The sequence below is a fragment of the Empidonax traillii genome, unplaced genomic scaffold (genome assembly GCF_003031625.1).
Source record: "Empidonax traillii isolate 1590-97213 ecotype Southwest subspecies unplaced genomic scaffold, ASM303162v1 scaffold427:size767076, whole genome shotgun sequence".
In the NCBI taxonomy this organism is placed as follows: Eukaryota; Metazoa; Chordata; class Aves; order Passeriformes; family Tyrannidae; genus Empidonax; species Empidonax traillii.
In genome coordinates this window covers 345023-363383 of record NW_020955620.1, presented here as the reverse complement: position 1 = coordinate 363383, position 18361 = coordinate 345023, and the positions used below count along the sequence as shown (strand labels likewise).

General features: G+C 38.6%; 1 protein-coding gene across 3 annotated transcripts in view; it reads right to left on the bottom strand.

Annotated features, from left to right (window-relative positions):
* Positions 1-18361, bottom strand: part of PPP3CA (protein phosphatase 3 catalytic subunit alpha) — a 182273-nt gene that overhangs the window by 15336 nt on the left and 148576 nt on the right. For all 3 annotated transcript variants that reach the window (XM_027894442.1, XM_027894443.1, XM_027894444.1), the window contains exons 7-10: positions 16999-17076; positions 15082-15176; positions 6607-6732; positions 3894-3968 (exon numbers count right to left, since the gene is read on the bottom strand). In XM_027894442.1, the coding sequence (XP_027750243.1) occupies positions 3894-3968; positions 6607-6732; positions 15082-15176; positions 16999-17076 (374 nt within the window). The remainder of the gene's footprint in view (positions 1-3893; positions 3969-6606; positions 6733-15081; positions 15177-16998; positions 17077-18361) is intronic.

Genomic DNA, 18361 nt, shown 5'->3' with positions numbered 1-18361 from the left:
AGACCTAATGACAAGGCCCTTGCTTTTGCTCCATCAGTCTCTGTGTGAGTTGCTGCCCCAGGCACAGTTTATTGCACCAAAGAGATGTGGCAAACGTCATATACCACTGTCCACAGCTGAACCAGCTTTTGACTGGTAGGAGACGTTTGACTTGGTAATTCTCTTTAGGCTTGAACTAAAGCACTGTATTGGAGAAGCTGTTTTCCAACTGAGGAATCGATGCTTCAGCTAATGCTGTGACAGTGGCTTTTCTGTGAGAAGGCTGTGAGTTACAATGTTCAAGGCAATAAAAAAATAATGCAGGTAATTTAGGAGTGTCTTCATGCCAAATCATGATAAGGATGCTTACAAAACAAGCAGTTTGCATTTGTGTCAAGTTGTTTATTACATTATTGCACCCTTTTAATTAGCAGCTTAGTTTATTCAATCAAATGCAGGAGGCCAGAAGTGTTGCTAATTAAAATAAAACAGGACTCTGACTATATGCTGGCTTGGTAGAGGTATTTGCAGTTCCTGTTGCTAAGTGATATGTTTGATGCACAAAACACACAGCACATGAACTAACATTTGCTCAAGACATTTTTTTCTGGATCAGATTATATTGCAACCACCACAGCAAACAGGAAAGAGAAAGTACAGCAAGAGGAAGCTATCAGAGATAAGACAACCTGACCTATCATGTTCTCTCATTTTTAAATCGAATGAAACCAAAAGGCCAATACAGGCCAGCAGGGACATATGGGATAAAGGGCATTATGATATTTAGGTTTTTTTCACACTAAGCATACACAGAAACAGCCTACAACAAATTGATCAGATCCACATGATGTGCTTCCTTCGGGGGAAAAAAAAAAAGGTGGAGGGTAGGGAGGAAAAAAAAAAAGGAATACATGCTGTTGAGCATCTTGCTCATGGCTAGATGCACCATGCATGACTCAGAACTAAAAATAATAATAATAATAAAAAAGGGCTCACAAGAACACCATGCAGTGAAGTCAGGCAATAGTGATGGGGCTTTGTTTTGAAGGAAGGAGTGAGAGGGGAAGACAGAGGGCAAGAAAGTGTAAGAGAAGATAATAAATGAATGATCAGTGCAAACCATAGTGATGGGCCATTCTCACTACATGTGGGAACTCAGGTCAGGGCATGTTCAAACTGCAAGGAGAAAAAGGAAATCAGCAGCGAGCCCTGAAAACTACTGATGATCTAAAAATAAGCAATGATTTTTAAGAATCGTTCCATCAAACAAAACGCATCTGCTGTTGCAGATATCAGGCCTTTCCTTCTATGGGAAATACTGCTAAAGAAAAATGTCAGCAGGTAAAGGGGACAGTACTGCTGCAGTCCTCCAAGGAAGCTGGACAGAAATTATTGAAGAACAGTGGAAATGTTGAGCTACTATGAGACTGTCAGTATACAGTCCTTACAGAAAGAGTTTTAAGATGGTAATTATTCTAATCTGTTTCATCATGAACACAAAGGAAATACCTTGTAATTTCTCCCCCAAAAGGCAAAGCTTTCGGGGGGAAAAAAAAAAAAAAGAGAGAGGGAACTGAACTATCTCTGAGAGAAAGAGGATTTTTGTTTGCTGTACAGATAATATTTCAGAACTCACTAGGAGATCATTACAGATATCAGCTTCTATTTAAATTTAAATCAACCCTTAAATTTACTTCGATGTCCAAATCCTTCAATCTCTTCATGTGCGCAGTCCCCACGAGCCCACTGTGTCCAGTGGGCTGGAGGTACAAGCATGAGCCCGCAGCAAGCTGCAGCATCCCTGCCACAGATCCCATTTTACAGCTCTAAGGGGGTTATGTAAGGAAGCAGACATGAACATATGCCAGCTCTGGGTTTTAGCTACCCATGCTAAAGACAACGTTTCTCATATCTTCCTTACCATAATGTTTTACACAGAGAAATCATTCATACAGAAAAAACTGAAAGCAGATTTAGACAACAGTATTAGCGTTACAGTACCAGAAACGGTTTAATTATTCCTCATCTGGAAACTTTACCACTGTTAGATATTGTTATGCAGTACACACACATGCGAGCCCAGAGGATTTCAGCCTGTCTCCTGCTTAGACACCTGCAATGCTGCAAACTCCACGTCTGGAGGAGTGCCATGGTAAACTCCCAGGGAAATGGGGTGGGGGTTCACCCTCCTCCCAGAAAAAACGCAGTAGATGCAAAGATCTCCTGCAGCCAGAGAGGGCTGTTGTTCCCCAAGACCCCTAAGCCTCAGTATTTCTGATTCTGCTTTTGAAAATGTGCTCCTGAACTGTAACTTATGGATGGGAATGCTGACATTTTAGAAAAAGAGTACAAGCATTGGCCTGTCTATGCCCAAGGGAAGCCTACAGTACAACTTTAAAGGAAAGTAGTAGGGCTAAGGCTGAATTAATTTAAAAATGCTCCCCTTAAAGTCTTTGCTTTGGCATTGCATTCAGTGGGATTTCAGCCTGAGCTTAAGCGCTTTCTTCAGCCAAGGATTTTAAGCACATGGTTTTGTTGCTACTGTATTTAATTTGACACAGTTTTTACTCAGTGTATGCCTCCGTACAGTTTCACACGCTGCTTTAATTACACAGTACTGACTTATTTAAATTTCATGAGGGAAAAAAATGGGCACAATATTCAAACAGGTGTTTTCTTCTCTCCACTGATTACTGGTTTCAATAAATTCAGTCTTTGTCCCAAGTCCTGCAAGATAATTGTTCATGTCCACACTCTGTGGCAGATGCAGAACAGGGAATTCCATCTGGCTTTTCAGAATAAAATCGAAGTGCTATCATCCATACTAGTCTTCTCCATCACAAAGGAAACATTTTGCAAAACCTGTGATCTAGCTTCCTCTTCCAAAGATTAAAAATAAATACTTTGAGAGAGAAGATTAATTATTAAGTACAACTTCATTAAACATTTGTCTTACTTGGAAGTTCTTCAATCCCCTTGTTCATTCATTCTACTAGAAAAATCTTGAGAATATTCGGTAGTGCTAGATTTTTCCACGTTCTTCTTTTTTTATTATTTTTAGTTTTCTGTTCTTTTCATAGATTATTTTTATTACATATATTATTTATTAATAGTTTTCATAGATTTTTTTAAACACTGAAAGCATGTTAAGGATGCATGGGATTTTTTTCACCTTTGCTTAATTGAGAAGGGACATTTTGGAGAGCTCCAATTTAGTCTCGCACAACCTAGCAGAAAATTATGTCTAATAAAATAAATTGACTTCTCAGAATCTCCAAATTAAAAGATATAAAGTATCGTTTACAGGCAAACCAACAGGTACAAGGCAACTAATTATCATATAAACTTCAACCCAAATGATAACAGAAGTGACCACTCCTCTCTTCTCAGCAAATATGTCAGGTTAGAACGTTTTCTGTCTTTACATATTTATTTTTAATGATTCTATGGTTTTCTATGCCTTTTAGACACACCTGTGCATCGAAAGAGGTAACTAAAGTAATACTTCAAGTACAAGTCTCCCAGAATGTTTTGGAAGGAGCTCTGCAGGAAGCTTAATTCATTGTAGGAAGAAAATTTCATTCATATGATAAACTTGCTATGAGAATCCCTGTGATCTTTTGCATGAAATCAACATCTGACCCCTTTGTGACAACACAACTCAGATTTCATGGAAGGAAATACAGGTTTTTTAACCAAAAGGTCGAGACCAAGAAAAGGGTTAGAACAGGGCAGAAGATCTATTAGTTCTTTCCAAAGCATACGGTAAGCAAATCCACTGGAGTTTTGCAAAACAGTTGCTTTTAGCAGCACAGAACTCAAATGGGATTCAGAAAATTATTTCAGGGTTAGTAAATAGATTTTTAAAGTAATCTCAAGGCAAACAATCTTGACCAAGGGCAGGAGGTTCTTACCATCAAACCCATCTTCCTCTGTTCCCAGTTCATCATCTGAGCAGATGTTCAGCACGTTTACCAGCATCTCTGTCACTAAAATGGAAAACAAGTGCAAAATTGTTGATATTAAGATTCCCTGGTCTGCCAGAGAGCAAGCTCTAGTTGCAATAGTGTGCATAAAAATTCAGTGCAATAATGGCACCCACTTTTTAAACAATATGACCTGTTTTACACATGTAGTAATAGAAGCTGAAAGTGTCTTGTGTAGCTAATAAAAAGTACAGGTTTCCATAAAAATTTTTCCAAATATAATGAACACCACAATAAGCAGACCTCAAAAAAATTATGTGCTTATGATCTCTCTTTTTGCAATTGTCAATGAAGTATGTAACATTTGTTTTCTCCCCCCAATACATTTTTGCTTTTCATTCAACTTGGATAACAGAACTGATCCCTGTCCTCTGGCTCCTACATGGTAGTAGGATTTGATTTCCCTGCTCAGCGAATGGAACATTACAGTGGAAAAAGTTACAGCAAGAGGGATCACAGAATATTTATTTATTAATCCAGGTCTGGACACTGTACTTCCAGTTCAACAAAACATTAACCCTTGTAAGATGCCCTCAGTGTGCCTTGAAAGTCAGGACAAATACTAGATATTGTAGGTACCTGACAGATGGAACTATTCTATATTGAATAGTTACATCATTATTGGAGAATGGTGAGCTTGCTTACTTTGGAACTTAGGCATGAACGGGTCAACCACAGGCTATCCCTACCCTGATCTCATCTCCTTCTGGAAAGACAACTGTGAGACACTAACCAGAGAGCAGAGTGAGAACAATGAAAAAAAAAAACAACTCCAGCAAAAATCACAACCAAGGAAATGTAATTTAGAAAACAAAAAAAGCCAAAGTTATGAAGTAAAATGTGAAACCATTAGCAGATTAAGAAAAACTCCACTACGTCTACATGTAGTAAGTATCATTAAAAAGGTTACCAGGCATGTCTAGCCTTGTACTAGCTACACAGGTTGAAAATTTAAATTTTTTAGTCAAGTGGTTATAAAAATCCTCTTCTGTGACAACAGTAATGGCTTGGAACATTAGAAGTGTGGGACAAAGCTACATTTTTTTCTTAGTGAAGGATTTTCCTTTGTCAGGATTAGTGGAAACACTTTCCACATTAACAACAACCAGTGAAACTAACAGCTTCCTACCTTGGTTGGTCTTTGAGGGAAAAAATCTATATCAAAAAAAAAAAAAGGAAATAAATAACAAGCTGTGTAGAACACCAGTTCTTACATTCATGAATATTGTTTTGCATAGAAAGGAAAATACTGATTTCACTTCTTTGGGCTCTAAAATTTCCAAGAAATTGGTAAGCATGACCACTGGGAAGACACGAAGGAAAAAAAAAAGACAAGATGGAAGAAGAATGAGGAACACCCACAGTCTCAGAACCTCAGCAAATGTGACCATGCATCCTGTAGCCCCAGCTAAAGAGGCTGCTGATGGGAAGCCTCTGGAAGAAGGACCTTACAGAACATCTTCCAGGACTGCAGTGGGTATGGAGAACATGACCAACCTAAAAACAGCCTGGCTGAGTTTACAGCCAAAGAAAATGAAAGCGTTTTATCTGCTTCATGAGAGTCTGCAACACACGTCAGTGTGGATTATGTAATGTCTCCATTAGTGGAAACAGCTGCCTATTCTTTGTTAATCCCTGTCTCATTGTCTATCTGTGTTCACAGAGACCTCAGGCGTCTCACCAGCAGCTTTCCTCATACAAAAGAGTAGCTGAAAACAAAGCTGGTCATGACTGCAGGTAAGAGCCACAGCTGGCTATATTTCCAGTTGCATATTAAGAGAGAACTGTTATTCCAAGCACCTCTTAAGAGTTTATTATAGTTTTCTGGCAGTAATTGCTGTTGCAGCAATACTCTATAATGGAGGGATCAAAGCAAGCTTCATCTCAGGCACTGAATAAAATGACTTGGGGCTTAGGCAGTTTGCATTCTGTATTCATTTAATATGCTAGACCAAAGTGTTTTCATGCCTTTTGTGTGCCTGCCATTCATACACAGAATGAAGCTGTATTCAGGCAACATCAAGAGCATCATGTTTCAATAAAACATCATTTATATTCTTTAGAGTCTTCTTGCCAGCAATGAGGCACCCTATGCCCTGTGTAGGGAAGGGGCTGAAGAGCAGGTTTTCCTTCTTGCTGGCAACTCTCTACTCTCTCCAGGAACAGTTAGCCAGGCTAGGTCTTAGTATCACCAGCTCTGTGTTTGCTGATGAGAGAGCAACCCATCATCTTATCATAAATATCAGCTGAGTAAAGATATAACCACATGTACTGAGGTCTGTTGAGATGTCCCTTGAGCAGTAAGCAATATCCAAGGGAATACTCAAGAGCTCATAAAGGAAAAACTAATCAGAATTTTGTTCAGTGAATGCACCTCTGGCCTGCAATGCCATAAAATCTATTTCTACGGTAGAAACATAATGGCATCACAGCCTGGAAAGAGTGGAAATTATAAAAATATATGAGAAGTGTGAACAACCATTGGTAATTGCTAGCCCCTCTGAGGCTTGTTTCTGCAAATTTGTCCTCAACAGCAAGACATCTGTCTTCAAATTACTCTCGCCCTTTAAAATAAACGAGGCCACATGTACAGTGATTAAGAAGTTTTTGCAGTTTTTACAAGCAGAACCAATTTACATACCTTTCTCACCCACAAATGGCAAGGACCAGGTAAACACATCCATGAAGTTTGGAAGCCAGTACGGATGAGGGGAGCAGTTGAACTGCCTGATATTCATAACATTGTTCTCGTATTTCAATACTGCAGCTAGAAGGGAGAAAGAAAAGAAATGAAGAGACATCAGCCATGTGACTGGCTGCCAGATCAGTAACACTGCAGAGCTGCTCACCAGCTTTCACCCACTATTTCCAGCAGCAGCACCTGAATGCCAGTTACAACAGGATAAAGACTCAGTAAAGTTAAAAGCCATTTCCAGTCTGAAAGCAGTGTCATCAGCTTTCCCTGGGACTAAGATGGGCTGATAAGTCAATTAATACCTCTGAATAGTCAAGAATGTAAGCTCTGGGATCTGCCACCAGTGAGGAATGAAGCAGAGTATCCACAAACCCTCATTTCACACAGTTATCTGAGCTCCTCACAACCACAGTTTGGAGTTAACAGAGAAGAGCATTTATCACTCAGAGTCTGAATGCTGCTCTTCCAATGGATGTTTTCAACATATTTCATTCATAGTGTTTTACAAGAGATGACACTTGCTTCTCACATTATTCCAACTCTAGGACTGCACTCCCTGTAATATGAATCAATACTAATACAATTTGACTTGCATGATTTAACATTTGCATCATTCTTGTCAACACACACACAATGTTTGCTAACTGGTGGAAATATAGATATTTATGGCATAGCCACTTTTTTAAACACTATACCAAGTTCAGTGTTAACTTCTGTTAATGGACTTCATCAGGTTTATACCTGAAATGGTAACCTGAAAAGGTAATTTTGAGATTAGCATTGAAGTCCCATCAAAAGGGACTTTGAACACAAAGACGCAAAAGTCTTTAAACAATGCAGTTACAGGAGACTGGATGCAGGATCTTAAATCAATACAAGCAACAAAAACAGTCATCACAAGAAGGAGGTGCATCGTACTTTGCTTTCCCCTTTCCTCCAGCCTTCCCTCCTGTGGCTCCCCAGGAAGGTACATAGTTCCAGGGACTTGGTTATCGCTTAACAGCCAGCAATGAAGTTGCGCAACTGCAGTGTGAGACAGCACTGCAGGAAATGCAAAGTTGGCTGAAGGGGCTGGACAATTTCTTCTGATTATTTATCTCCTTTCACTGACTGCGTATCAACCAGACAAGAAACCTTTTTTTATGCAGTAGGCTGTTGCTTCCCACAAAAAATTAATAGGGTGCTAAATGTCTTCCATTTTGTGGCCAATGACAGCATCTAGAGTGACCTGGGAGTTTCCAAAACCTACTCACTGATAGACACAGAGAACAGCTCACTAGCAATTATGCAAACTTTTGCTAGGCAGGCACCCTCCATTTAAATAAACCACATTGGACTCTTGCCCATCCCGGTCTGACAGTCATCAGTCACTGTGCTGTTTAGTAAAGGACAAAATGGCTTAGCACTGCTATTAGCAAAAATGAGAAAACTAGTGTCAATGCTCTTAAGGTTTCCACCACTTTTTGGCTGCAATCACATAAAACAGATCGAAATTCATTCTTCTCCTATTAGTGACACAACTGCGTAATAAAAATAAATAGTCTGTGGCTTTACAGAAAAAATTAGTCAAAACCACACAAAAACGACCACTTAATGGTTGTGAAGATTTATTTAGAAGGATTAAAACTTCAAATTCATCATCTTAGTGAGACAAGGTAGTTCCTCTTCCCACTATTCTTCAATTCATCCAGTAAGTCTACTTCTGAATTCTTTGAAATTTGAATAAATCACTTTTACAAGGAACACTTAAAACTGGACTCTGAAAAAGCCTGAACCATACAAAGAACAGTTAGAAAACATCAAATTAAATGTAAATGTCTTTAGTTGGGTTGTTTTCTTTGAAAGGGAGATAATATATTCTCAATTAGTATCATAAAAAAAATCTTCAGACCACCCTATTAATTTATATACCTCAGTATCTTACAAAAAAAGTTCTGATAATAGTATTTCAAAAAATTCTCTGTTAATGACCTCCACTTCTCCCCAACAAATTACTTCAAAAGCCACTTGAGGAATAATAACGCTATATAATAGAGCAGGGTAATAACAGAGAGAGAAGTCTTCTAAAATAACCCTCCCACTAAAAGAATAAAATAAAGTAGGGTAATGACCAGTATCGCAAGGACTTTTTGGCATTTTTAATAAAAAATTAAAAATCTGTCATTTACAAGCACAATGCACACAAAATATTATATAGACAACTAACGAAGATGATATTTAACATTGAACTGGTTCTTATTTTGATTGTGAAGTTCTGACTACTACTTAGGCAGAAGAAGAAAACTTCATCTGGATCAAGAAGGAAATGCTTCTCAGGTAACAGTAGGAGTTTCCCTGAGCTTTTCTGGTGCCTTTCCTTCTTTTGGTCCTAGCTGTCTTTTTCCTCTTTGTTGGCTCTGAAAAGGTTTGGGTTTTCACCTCTGCTTCAGTTCTTAGGCCACCTTAACTTGATGCCTAAGTAGATAGAGGAGACCCCAGCAGCCCTCAAAGAGTACAAATCTTTTGAAGGGTATAAGACCAGAGGCCACACAGTTGCTAATGGAGAAGACAGAAGACAGTGGGATGGGCTCCTTTGGTTACGAAACCTGTAACAGAGGAAAACCTGACTCTCCAATATTTGCTTATTATTCCAGGCTGCAACCTCACTACTTTTCTTTCCAAACACATACTCAGACAGATGCTAGCAGACCAAGCCACCAGTCATTATGTTTATAATCACCAACCAGAGCAAGAATCTTATTTTATTATTCTTAACAGACACACACATTTTAACCTAATTTTGATACTTGCTGTTGCAAATAAGGTTTAAATGCTGATGTTTTGTAAAGTGAAGATGTGCAGATATCCCAAATGACATAATACTTCTTTCCGAAGCTAGTAAACTGAGATATTGGATGCTGACATCACATCAGAGTGAAATGAAACACTAACACAGTAGGTAAAGAATGGCCAGTCTCTTCGCGAACGAAGAACCGGGGAAGGTCTTTCCACCTTCCAGCCTGTGCATTGGATTTTTTAGGTGAGACACAGTGTGCGCGGAACTGAGCCCACCCTTTAATCCTGAGGTTCGTCTGCTGGGGCCAAGCACACTTGGACGGTGGCAGCGAGGTCCTCAGGACGTAGATGGATTGCCTTATGGGCTAACGAGCTCCATCTGCCCGGGGAGGGGCCCCGACCGGGAATCGAACCCGGGTCTCTGCAGTGACAGTGCAGCGCCTTTTCCCCTAGACCACCGGGGGCTCCCAGTAGGTAAAGAACATTAGTAATGTTTAGCTTTAAGCATTTAACACACGTACCCAAGGCTGGAAATATGGGTGTTGAAAACTGTAAGGTAAGAAACCTCCTTCCTTCAGCTAGAAATGGAGGAGACAGCTCTTCTAATCTTCTCAGAATTACATATAAGCACCTAGTGCTATATTTCCTTGGTCTCCCTCAGTTAAAGATGAGCCTGGAACAACTGTCTCCTGTGTCATACCTCTCAGATCAGAGTAGATATCTCAGATCCTCTGGCATCTTAAATGGTGCTTTAAAAGCCTATATATTTGGAGATGGATTAAAGCCCTTAGCAACATGAACATTAAACTGTGTGACAGAGAGTTCAGAATTTCTCAAAGACATTACATATCCTGCTTCAAGATATGCCAAATCATTTTTCAGTATTAATTAATTAAATCGATATTTCCTTCAGAGGAAACAAATAATGAGCATGGTAGAAATACTAGCTCAGAATATTTTTAGATGAACAACTTCAAAATAATTTTAGTGAACAATTTAACTAATTTTCTTGTAGTTTTTTTCAGAAAACTCATCCTGCATTTATAAAATAGATCAGTGAAAGGTCTCTCTAATTCTTCATACCTAAGAAAGAATTTCAATTTCTGATTTGATGCTGAATTAACTTCAGCATTAACTGTGCAACTGGGAACACTGCCTTCTCCTCAAGGAGAGTTGCTAAGTAACCACAGCATTTTCTGCCCAAGTCATATCAGGAATAAGGGTAAGTAAAATGCTCAAGGAGTTTAAACATTGTCAAAGGAAAAAATTATTTACTATACAACATAATGATCTAAATAATCCAGTAGGGAAGCAAGGCTAATTGCAGGTGGGAAAATCCTCCCTTAAAGAATTCTGGAGATATTTATTTTACATGTACAACTCTGTCTTCTAGAGAGCAGAGTGGCATTTGAGATTATATCAACAGACTGCAAAAATCACTTTTGGCAAACTTCTCTGATTCGGCAATGAGATGGCCTAGATACCCTGACAGCGCCTCCTTAAAAGCTTTTGTTTCCGTGACAAGAACTCATCCCAAGGGCATTAAAGAAAACTGATAATGCAAATAGAAGGTTACATCTCTTTCCTTTCTCCCAAAGTGCTAATATTCCTCAAAGATCATCCCTGCTTCCAGGTATATTACTCTGCCTTTTTCCAGACAAAAATAACTTTCATGTTAGATCCATTTGGCTCAGGTACATTTCTTTATGTGTATCTTTGGTATACTGCCTGCCAATAATTTATACACACTTCAATGATATATTACTTATGTTATACATTAGGAAACATACCAATTTACAGATTTTTTTTTTTTATTTTCCTAGTATCTCAAACACTTTCCTGCATCCTTTCTCTGTTTCTCTCCATCATCTGCTTTTCCTTTCGGCAACCACACGTGTACGTTGCAGTATGTTGGCAGAAACTTCACGAGGATTTTTTTTTTTTAACGACTTTGGATTTTCTGGTGGTTATCTCTCCACTACAAAACCTAATCTTTTTAAAGTGTTCAAATGATAATAGTCTGTCTTTAAACAGCTAGTTAAAATTATTCCCTCAGCTGAAAATCATGCACTTAGTGAAGTGACAGCCAGACACTGAAATCCAAAGTATCACCAGTGTTTTACAAACAAATTTCCTGCCTCTCCAAAACTTCTGCAAAATCTTTCACTTGATTTTTTTTTTTTTTTGAGGGGCGGTGGTGGTATCATGAACAGCATTACAGCATGTCCTGATGAAGGCATTAAGAAATACTGCATGCAGGAATTAAAGTTTAGACACGACACAAGGCCAGATCATACCACAAAGTAACTTATGGCACACTCTTACTCGGTTGCTATAGAGAATTTCTCTTAGTGATAGGCACCCTTGAATCTGGGGTAAATCTGTACTTACACAACTGTCTCAGAGTTTCTTATCAGCACAGCCTTCCTCTGAGGCCCTGAAGTCATAGGTAACTACCACAGTCCAATTAACACTTATCTTCTTGCATGAGCAGAAGCAGTAGCCTTAGAAAAATCATGAATGCATTGTTATTTCTCATAACAAGTTTTAATAATAATCCTGAAGTATCTTTTTCTTTATGCCTTTTAATAATACAAATGAAAGCAGAAATGTCTGAGAAAGCTATGAAGACACCAGAAGTTGCCAAAAACCATATAAAAATTCCTTCCCTTTGCCAATGCTCTCCATTAGAATGATTACGAAAGGAATTAATAACAATAATGAAGAAGGATAATCACAGAAAAAGGAGGGCATAAGGATCCCAATATCTAGACAGTTTCTGAGTCTCTAAATCACCCCCAAAAGCCTCTCTATCTCCATTAACTACACAGGGAACCCCTGAGAGGAGCCTCATAATTGAAAAACCTCACTTTGGCATCCAAAGTTGTGCGTGTGTGTGGCCTGGGGCTGAGACAGGACCAGCAGCCATGTGGTGGACAAATAACACACACAGCTTTCACGAAGCAATAGCCAGTAACTAAAAAGGATACAGAAAAACCCCTTCAGTGTCAGAATCCAGCAGAGTAAAGCCAAAAGAGATTCCCATGGGGGGGTCAGTACCATGAGATAGCCCATGCAGACGGTCTGTGGCAGCACTATTAACAGCAGATATGCTGAACATGGTCTTGTTTGGGTAGCTCATCTTAAGCTACTCCTGTCAAACCTTCTTTTGCTCTGGAATTACTGCCTCCCTACTCTTCTTTGAGGACACACCTAATCCCAGTGGCTGCTCTCCTGACTAAAGGAGTCCCTGGATAAAATTGGCAACCAGGTGGTCTACTCCTTCTAAAGTGCTTTGACGAAGCACAAGAAACTACATCTGCTTGAATGGGTAGGAGAACTATCAACCTGGGGTGAAAATGAGCACTCTTAGCCTCTTCCAGCTTTTTAAATAATGTATTTACCTTCAACTACACTGCATTTACAAATGACCCATTTCATGTCAGTGGGAACTGGAGCCTCTCAGGAAATTATTTAGAGTGACTTCATTAGCTTACTGAAAACCAGAGGCACACTAAGAACGCATACTACAACAGGAAGGCACTTACTAGTTACTAGCAGATTAACTCCTTTTCCAAGGACTGACAGTAACAAAAATGATCTGTAAAAATCAATCAGGTTCTGCACCAGTTCATGATGAATCAGCATCTAGAGCAACTGTCCTGCCATGCTTTGGATTTACTGAATGTGATGGTGTTTTTTTTCTTGAAAAGGGAAGCAAGCCCCTAAACACTATCTAGACAAAGATGCATGAGCAATGCAGCATGAAAAACTATGGGTGATGTACTTTAAATGCCAAGAGCCAGTGCAATCAGTCACATGAAATAATGCGTCAAAACTTCTAATGAGAGAAAAGGAGGCAGTTAAACTCAATGGAAATTCAAAAAAAGCTGCTAAAGGTCAGCCTCTAAATTTACAACAAGCCACGTATTAGTGGCACACCAGTGCTGATTTGCCTGAGCTCACTCAGAACAGGTATCACAGAAAGCACACCCAAACTCCAGCTGTGATCACAGACAATCAGCGCCTCTCAGCAGCCTGTGCGCAGCCTTCCAACAAAAAAGGCTTCCCACTGGTTTTAAGACCTGCCTGCCACAGTGGAGCATCATGGAAAAAGGGAAATGACTCTCTCTTCCAAAACTGGAGATAATGGAGAGGTGCTTCTCTTTACCACCCAAACTCAGTGGTTTCAAATGCAAAATTTTGAATCTGGTAAATCACTGCTTTACATTTAACATTTGCCTTCAAGACAAGGTCTCACACTATTCACCCACTGTCTTCATTGCAAAGAACTGCCTCCATGCACTAAGAAGCAAAAGGTGAACACTTTCTGTCACCTTCCTTGTAGAGTCTCATGGCTCAACATGAGACAGCCAACCCAGGGAGTAAACACACTTCCCCACCAACAGCAGTGATGCTACCAAAACAATTAACACATTTCTTGATTCATCCTGTGCTGTTTAGGTTGCTAGCAAAGCCCCTACTTTCATGAAAGCAACTACTGACAGTTCTGCTTGCATGGTTTGCAGAATAATTTAATAATTTTTCCACAAGTTAACAGGCATACTGAGAGATCTGAAGTGTGCAAGCCCCATTACCTAAGTGAAGTGTTTACTTCCCTTGCATACAGTTCATGGCATAACAGCTTTTGGATTATACACTTTATAACATGAAATGATGCCTGAAGAAGCTTTCTTTTGGAAGTTTTAGAAAAAAATATTGCTTACTTCCTCCGCAAACAAGTACACAAATTAAAAATATCCCTTCTCAAGAGAAATCAATCTCTTTGCAAGGGAGCTACTTTCAAGAACGTCATTGAGAAAAAATTATTTTACTTTGCTCACAGGGGAACACAAATAATTTTAGCTTTGCTAGGACTAGGAAAAAGTGAACACTGTTTCTCATTTCAAGATATAGGAAAACAGGTTTATTAAAATGCTTTATTTTTAGAAAAATTATTCCACACTCCCCCCCGCCCAGTTCATTAGAGATTTCCAGGAATGCAATAAACTAATACATTCAGAGAGGCTGTAAACACTTATGAGTGGAGACTTCATAGAGTGACCAGTGACTCTTATTTGTGCAGTAACCTTTTTATTTTTTGCCTAATTATTTTTAGCTTTCTAAATTACAGTGTTCAAGGATTAAAACCCCCAAAACATAAAGGAACATAGACAATATATATCCCATGCTTCATCCACTGATGATCTGCCATAAAGTTTGTTAACTGTCTAGACAGTTTCCATATACAAACTCTGTTAATTTTATTGGAAAGAAGTAAGGGACAAATAATTAATTATAAGGAACACCAGGCTCTAAACATCTCACCCAGAGCATTTCTTAATATACTTCTCTTAGTTAATAGAGCTGTTTTCAGTTTTGCTTTCCATGTAACATTCACTTAACTTGCAGTCAAAATACAGAAATATCCTAAGGCATATTAAGATTATACAGTTAATTTTCAGAGGCATATGTCTGCCTGTAATAGATTTAATTACGTTTGTATTATGTAATAAATGGAATGAGCATGAACTAATAAAGAGAGGAAGAAAATGGGCATGAACTGATAAATAAAGGAGTGAAAAAAACACAAAATATTTGAGGACAGAGAAGTACTCTGTACATTAACAGGAATTAAATTCTTACCTTTGTTATTGTATACATCTAGATAATTTGGTGCTGAAAAAATTGTGATTAGTGAAGGGAAGCCTGTTGTTTGGCTTTTCCTGTACATACGATACCTAAGAGGAAAGAGAAGACACACATTATTACCCAGTGTTGAATGTATACTTGTCACTGACCAAATACAGTGCAAAAAAAACCCAGTACATTACTGCACTGGTTGTTAACAAATGCTAAGACAGGGAAGCATGCATATGAGCTGTTTAAAAGCCACGGGAAAGATTATTTCCTACAGGCTTTCTCATTACATCCAGTCAGCATGACCAGTGATACACACCACTCTTGAAAGCTGTGTCTGTCTGAATTTTAGTGAGCCAGAGGTGTGCTTTGTTATGAATTTGCCCTGTGCCTGTCCCTGGAGCCATGTGGCCTCTATAGGCATCAACCCCGGGACATTCCCAGACTTCCCGCTGTGGGATTGCACATGAAGCAAACACAAGCAAATGTCTCGGAGTTGCAGAGCACTGCCTTCAGAAGAGAAGTACAGGTTCTCCATAACCCATTGGAGATGACAGCAAGGCCATAAGAGGTAGAAAGTAAGAGAAAGGGAGGAGAAAAGAGGGTTGATACTTTCAGTGCTGTGCCTAATCTCATCCGGTCTGTTAGGTATTTTATTAATGTCTGCAATGTTTTCACTACCCAACTTTGATGCCTTATGAAAAATAAAAGGGTTATTGGACCAACAAATAATCAATCAAGCATTAAACCTGCAAGTAATTGGAAACAAACTAACCTAACAGTACTTTGACACAATGCACCAAATACTGCTCTTTAGTCCTCAGCTGCAAGAAACGGAAAAATCTGGCAAACATCCACAATACTTGCACTGAAACTGTTATATAGTTTCAATGCAATCTCTTCTACAAAATTTAATTTTTCACCCTTTATCGGAAAGCAATACAATAAAAATGAAATTTCATTACCCCTGGGTATTTCATGCCAGATATTTTTGGCACAAGAATAGCTCGTTTTTAATTGCGTTGACGTTGTCAAGTATATGGCAATTCAAACATTCAGAATAGCTTTTTATATGCATAATGAATATTGACCTTGTTAGTACAATGTTGCTAATTTATCTTTTATTGCCATTCAAGTTGGGTAAAGTTTCTACCTCCAAACAAACACAATAATAATTTATGCATGATATGCAAAGCTATTTATTCAGATTCTGATCCTTCATTAGTATCTCACAAGTATGGTACATTTCGTATAATAGGGGGTTTTAAGATAATTTTTTTTAAGCAGCACAAGATATTCTATCTTTACAATGGTAATAGTCTGCTGGGGAACCATCAACACCACCTCGTGCTTGACCTCAACTGTTTTTGCACACGATGCAAAACTCCTTAAATTCATTAGTGATACTCCTGCAGAAAAAGAACTGTGGCTATTGAGCTCCATAATTTTTATTTTTATGAAGTGTAAAAACAGTAGGCCCAAAAGTTTCAGATAGCTGTGAAGACTTGAAAGGTGACAGCTCTGGCCTACATGAGCCAAATCACTTCTCAGGCATTATGGCAATCTGTGTGTCAAAAGTCTCTGACACATTTGCAAATCATTTTTTTCTGAGATGAATTTATTTTTCTTTCCAAGTTTGGCATCAAAATAACTTTTGGTCATTTTATGTCACTTAAAATCACTAAGGCTAATTAAGTGGCATATATAAAGATTCACTTAGTCCTGTAATTTCAGTAATAATAATGTAAAAGACACTGTAATGCCAGTGTATATTTTTATAGCATTAGTAAAAGGTGGCAGCTGTTGCAGCCTTATTTTCAGTTTTCCATTTCATTCTCACTCATCTGTTCTTCCTTTCTGTGCTCTGTTTGCAAACGCTAAGCCATTATACATTACTATTGCCCCCTTCCCACACATACTTACCCAGCATCCTGGGCTTCATGAGCACGGAGTATGGATAACAAGTTATTGTGCTGTAGGAATTCACATACAGCAGGGTAACTGTTGGAAAAAAGATAACAGCACCTGTTATGGCAATATCAGAAGCACTATACAGAGTTTTAGCTTTCAAAAAATGTATTATGCAACATGGAATGAGCCCCTGCTCTGCAGGCAGATTTCAGTAGAGAAAACACTAGCAGCAGTGTCTTTTTTTAATCCCACCCTATAACTGCATGGAGTGGAATGCTAGAAGTTGCAATTCATTATGTAACAGTCACCCTATGGCTTGGCAGAAAGAAAGTACTTTCTTTTAATACTGTAAAATTTAACGTACTCCAAAAAAGCGAAGTGTAACGCAGTGGTTGCTTGCAACAGAAAATATCCTCACCCACTAATGCTGGCTGCTTGTGGGCACCAGAAATTATGGTGGTAAGTAGAAAGAAAGGGAGAGATACAGAAAGAGGAATGACAAATCAGTCTCCAAACTGGGGATATTTCATCTTCCAGAACTTTATTTCATTGATAAATGAGAATTACTCTTCCCCTTGGCATATTAAAATGTAAATCCTATGACTTCTGAACCCCCAAAAAGTGCCCATTGAATACATCTTTCCAAGACATGTTCTACCATATGAGTGTAAACAAAATCATTAGGTGAAAATGGTGATAGTGGAATCTCTGTCATATTTTTCACTGCACATGGACACTGCTGTGTTTAAGGAGAATGGAGGAGACCTTTCTTACAATCTGAGCACTGTGAAAACCACTCTTGCTGTTTAAGATACTGAACACATGGAAATCAAAAACAAGGAAAAGCACAAGTGTGAAGTACTAAGTTTTCAGAGAAAAGCTATTGAAAATTATACATAAAAAATGTTACAGAGCTTAAAATCACTTCATTTTGTTGCTTTCAAATTTCCTTTTTCTGTAATGACTGTTTTCTTCTTCCTTTTAAACTGCTGATGACTCTCCATGCCTCTACTGAAGCACAATGGGCACCTATAAGGGCCACAAGATAAGAAGCAGAACCTCTCTTGTCCTGTTGTTAGTAATTTAATGCAGAATCCAAAAAACCCAAAACTTCCCAGTTTCCCTTGTCAAAAGCCAACTGTGGCAAGAGCAAAACGGAACAAAGAACATGTGTGGAAGAGAGTAAAGGAGAAGTGGTGTTGGAATGAAAAAGACTTCACAGGCAAAATCTTACCAGGCCCCCTAAAAAATCTATGGGGTGGGAAAGAGTCTCAATTCAGATGCCATCTAGAACACTTCCCTGTTGTCCCTCTTCAGCTCAGTCCTATGTAATTCGTTTTGCCTTATCCAGATTTATTTCTCACCCTTGAAAACA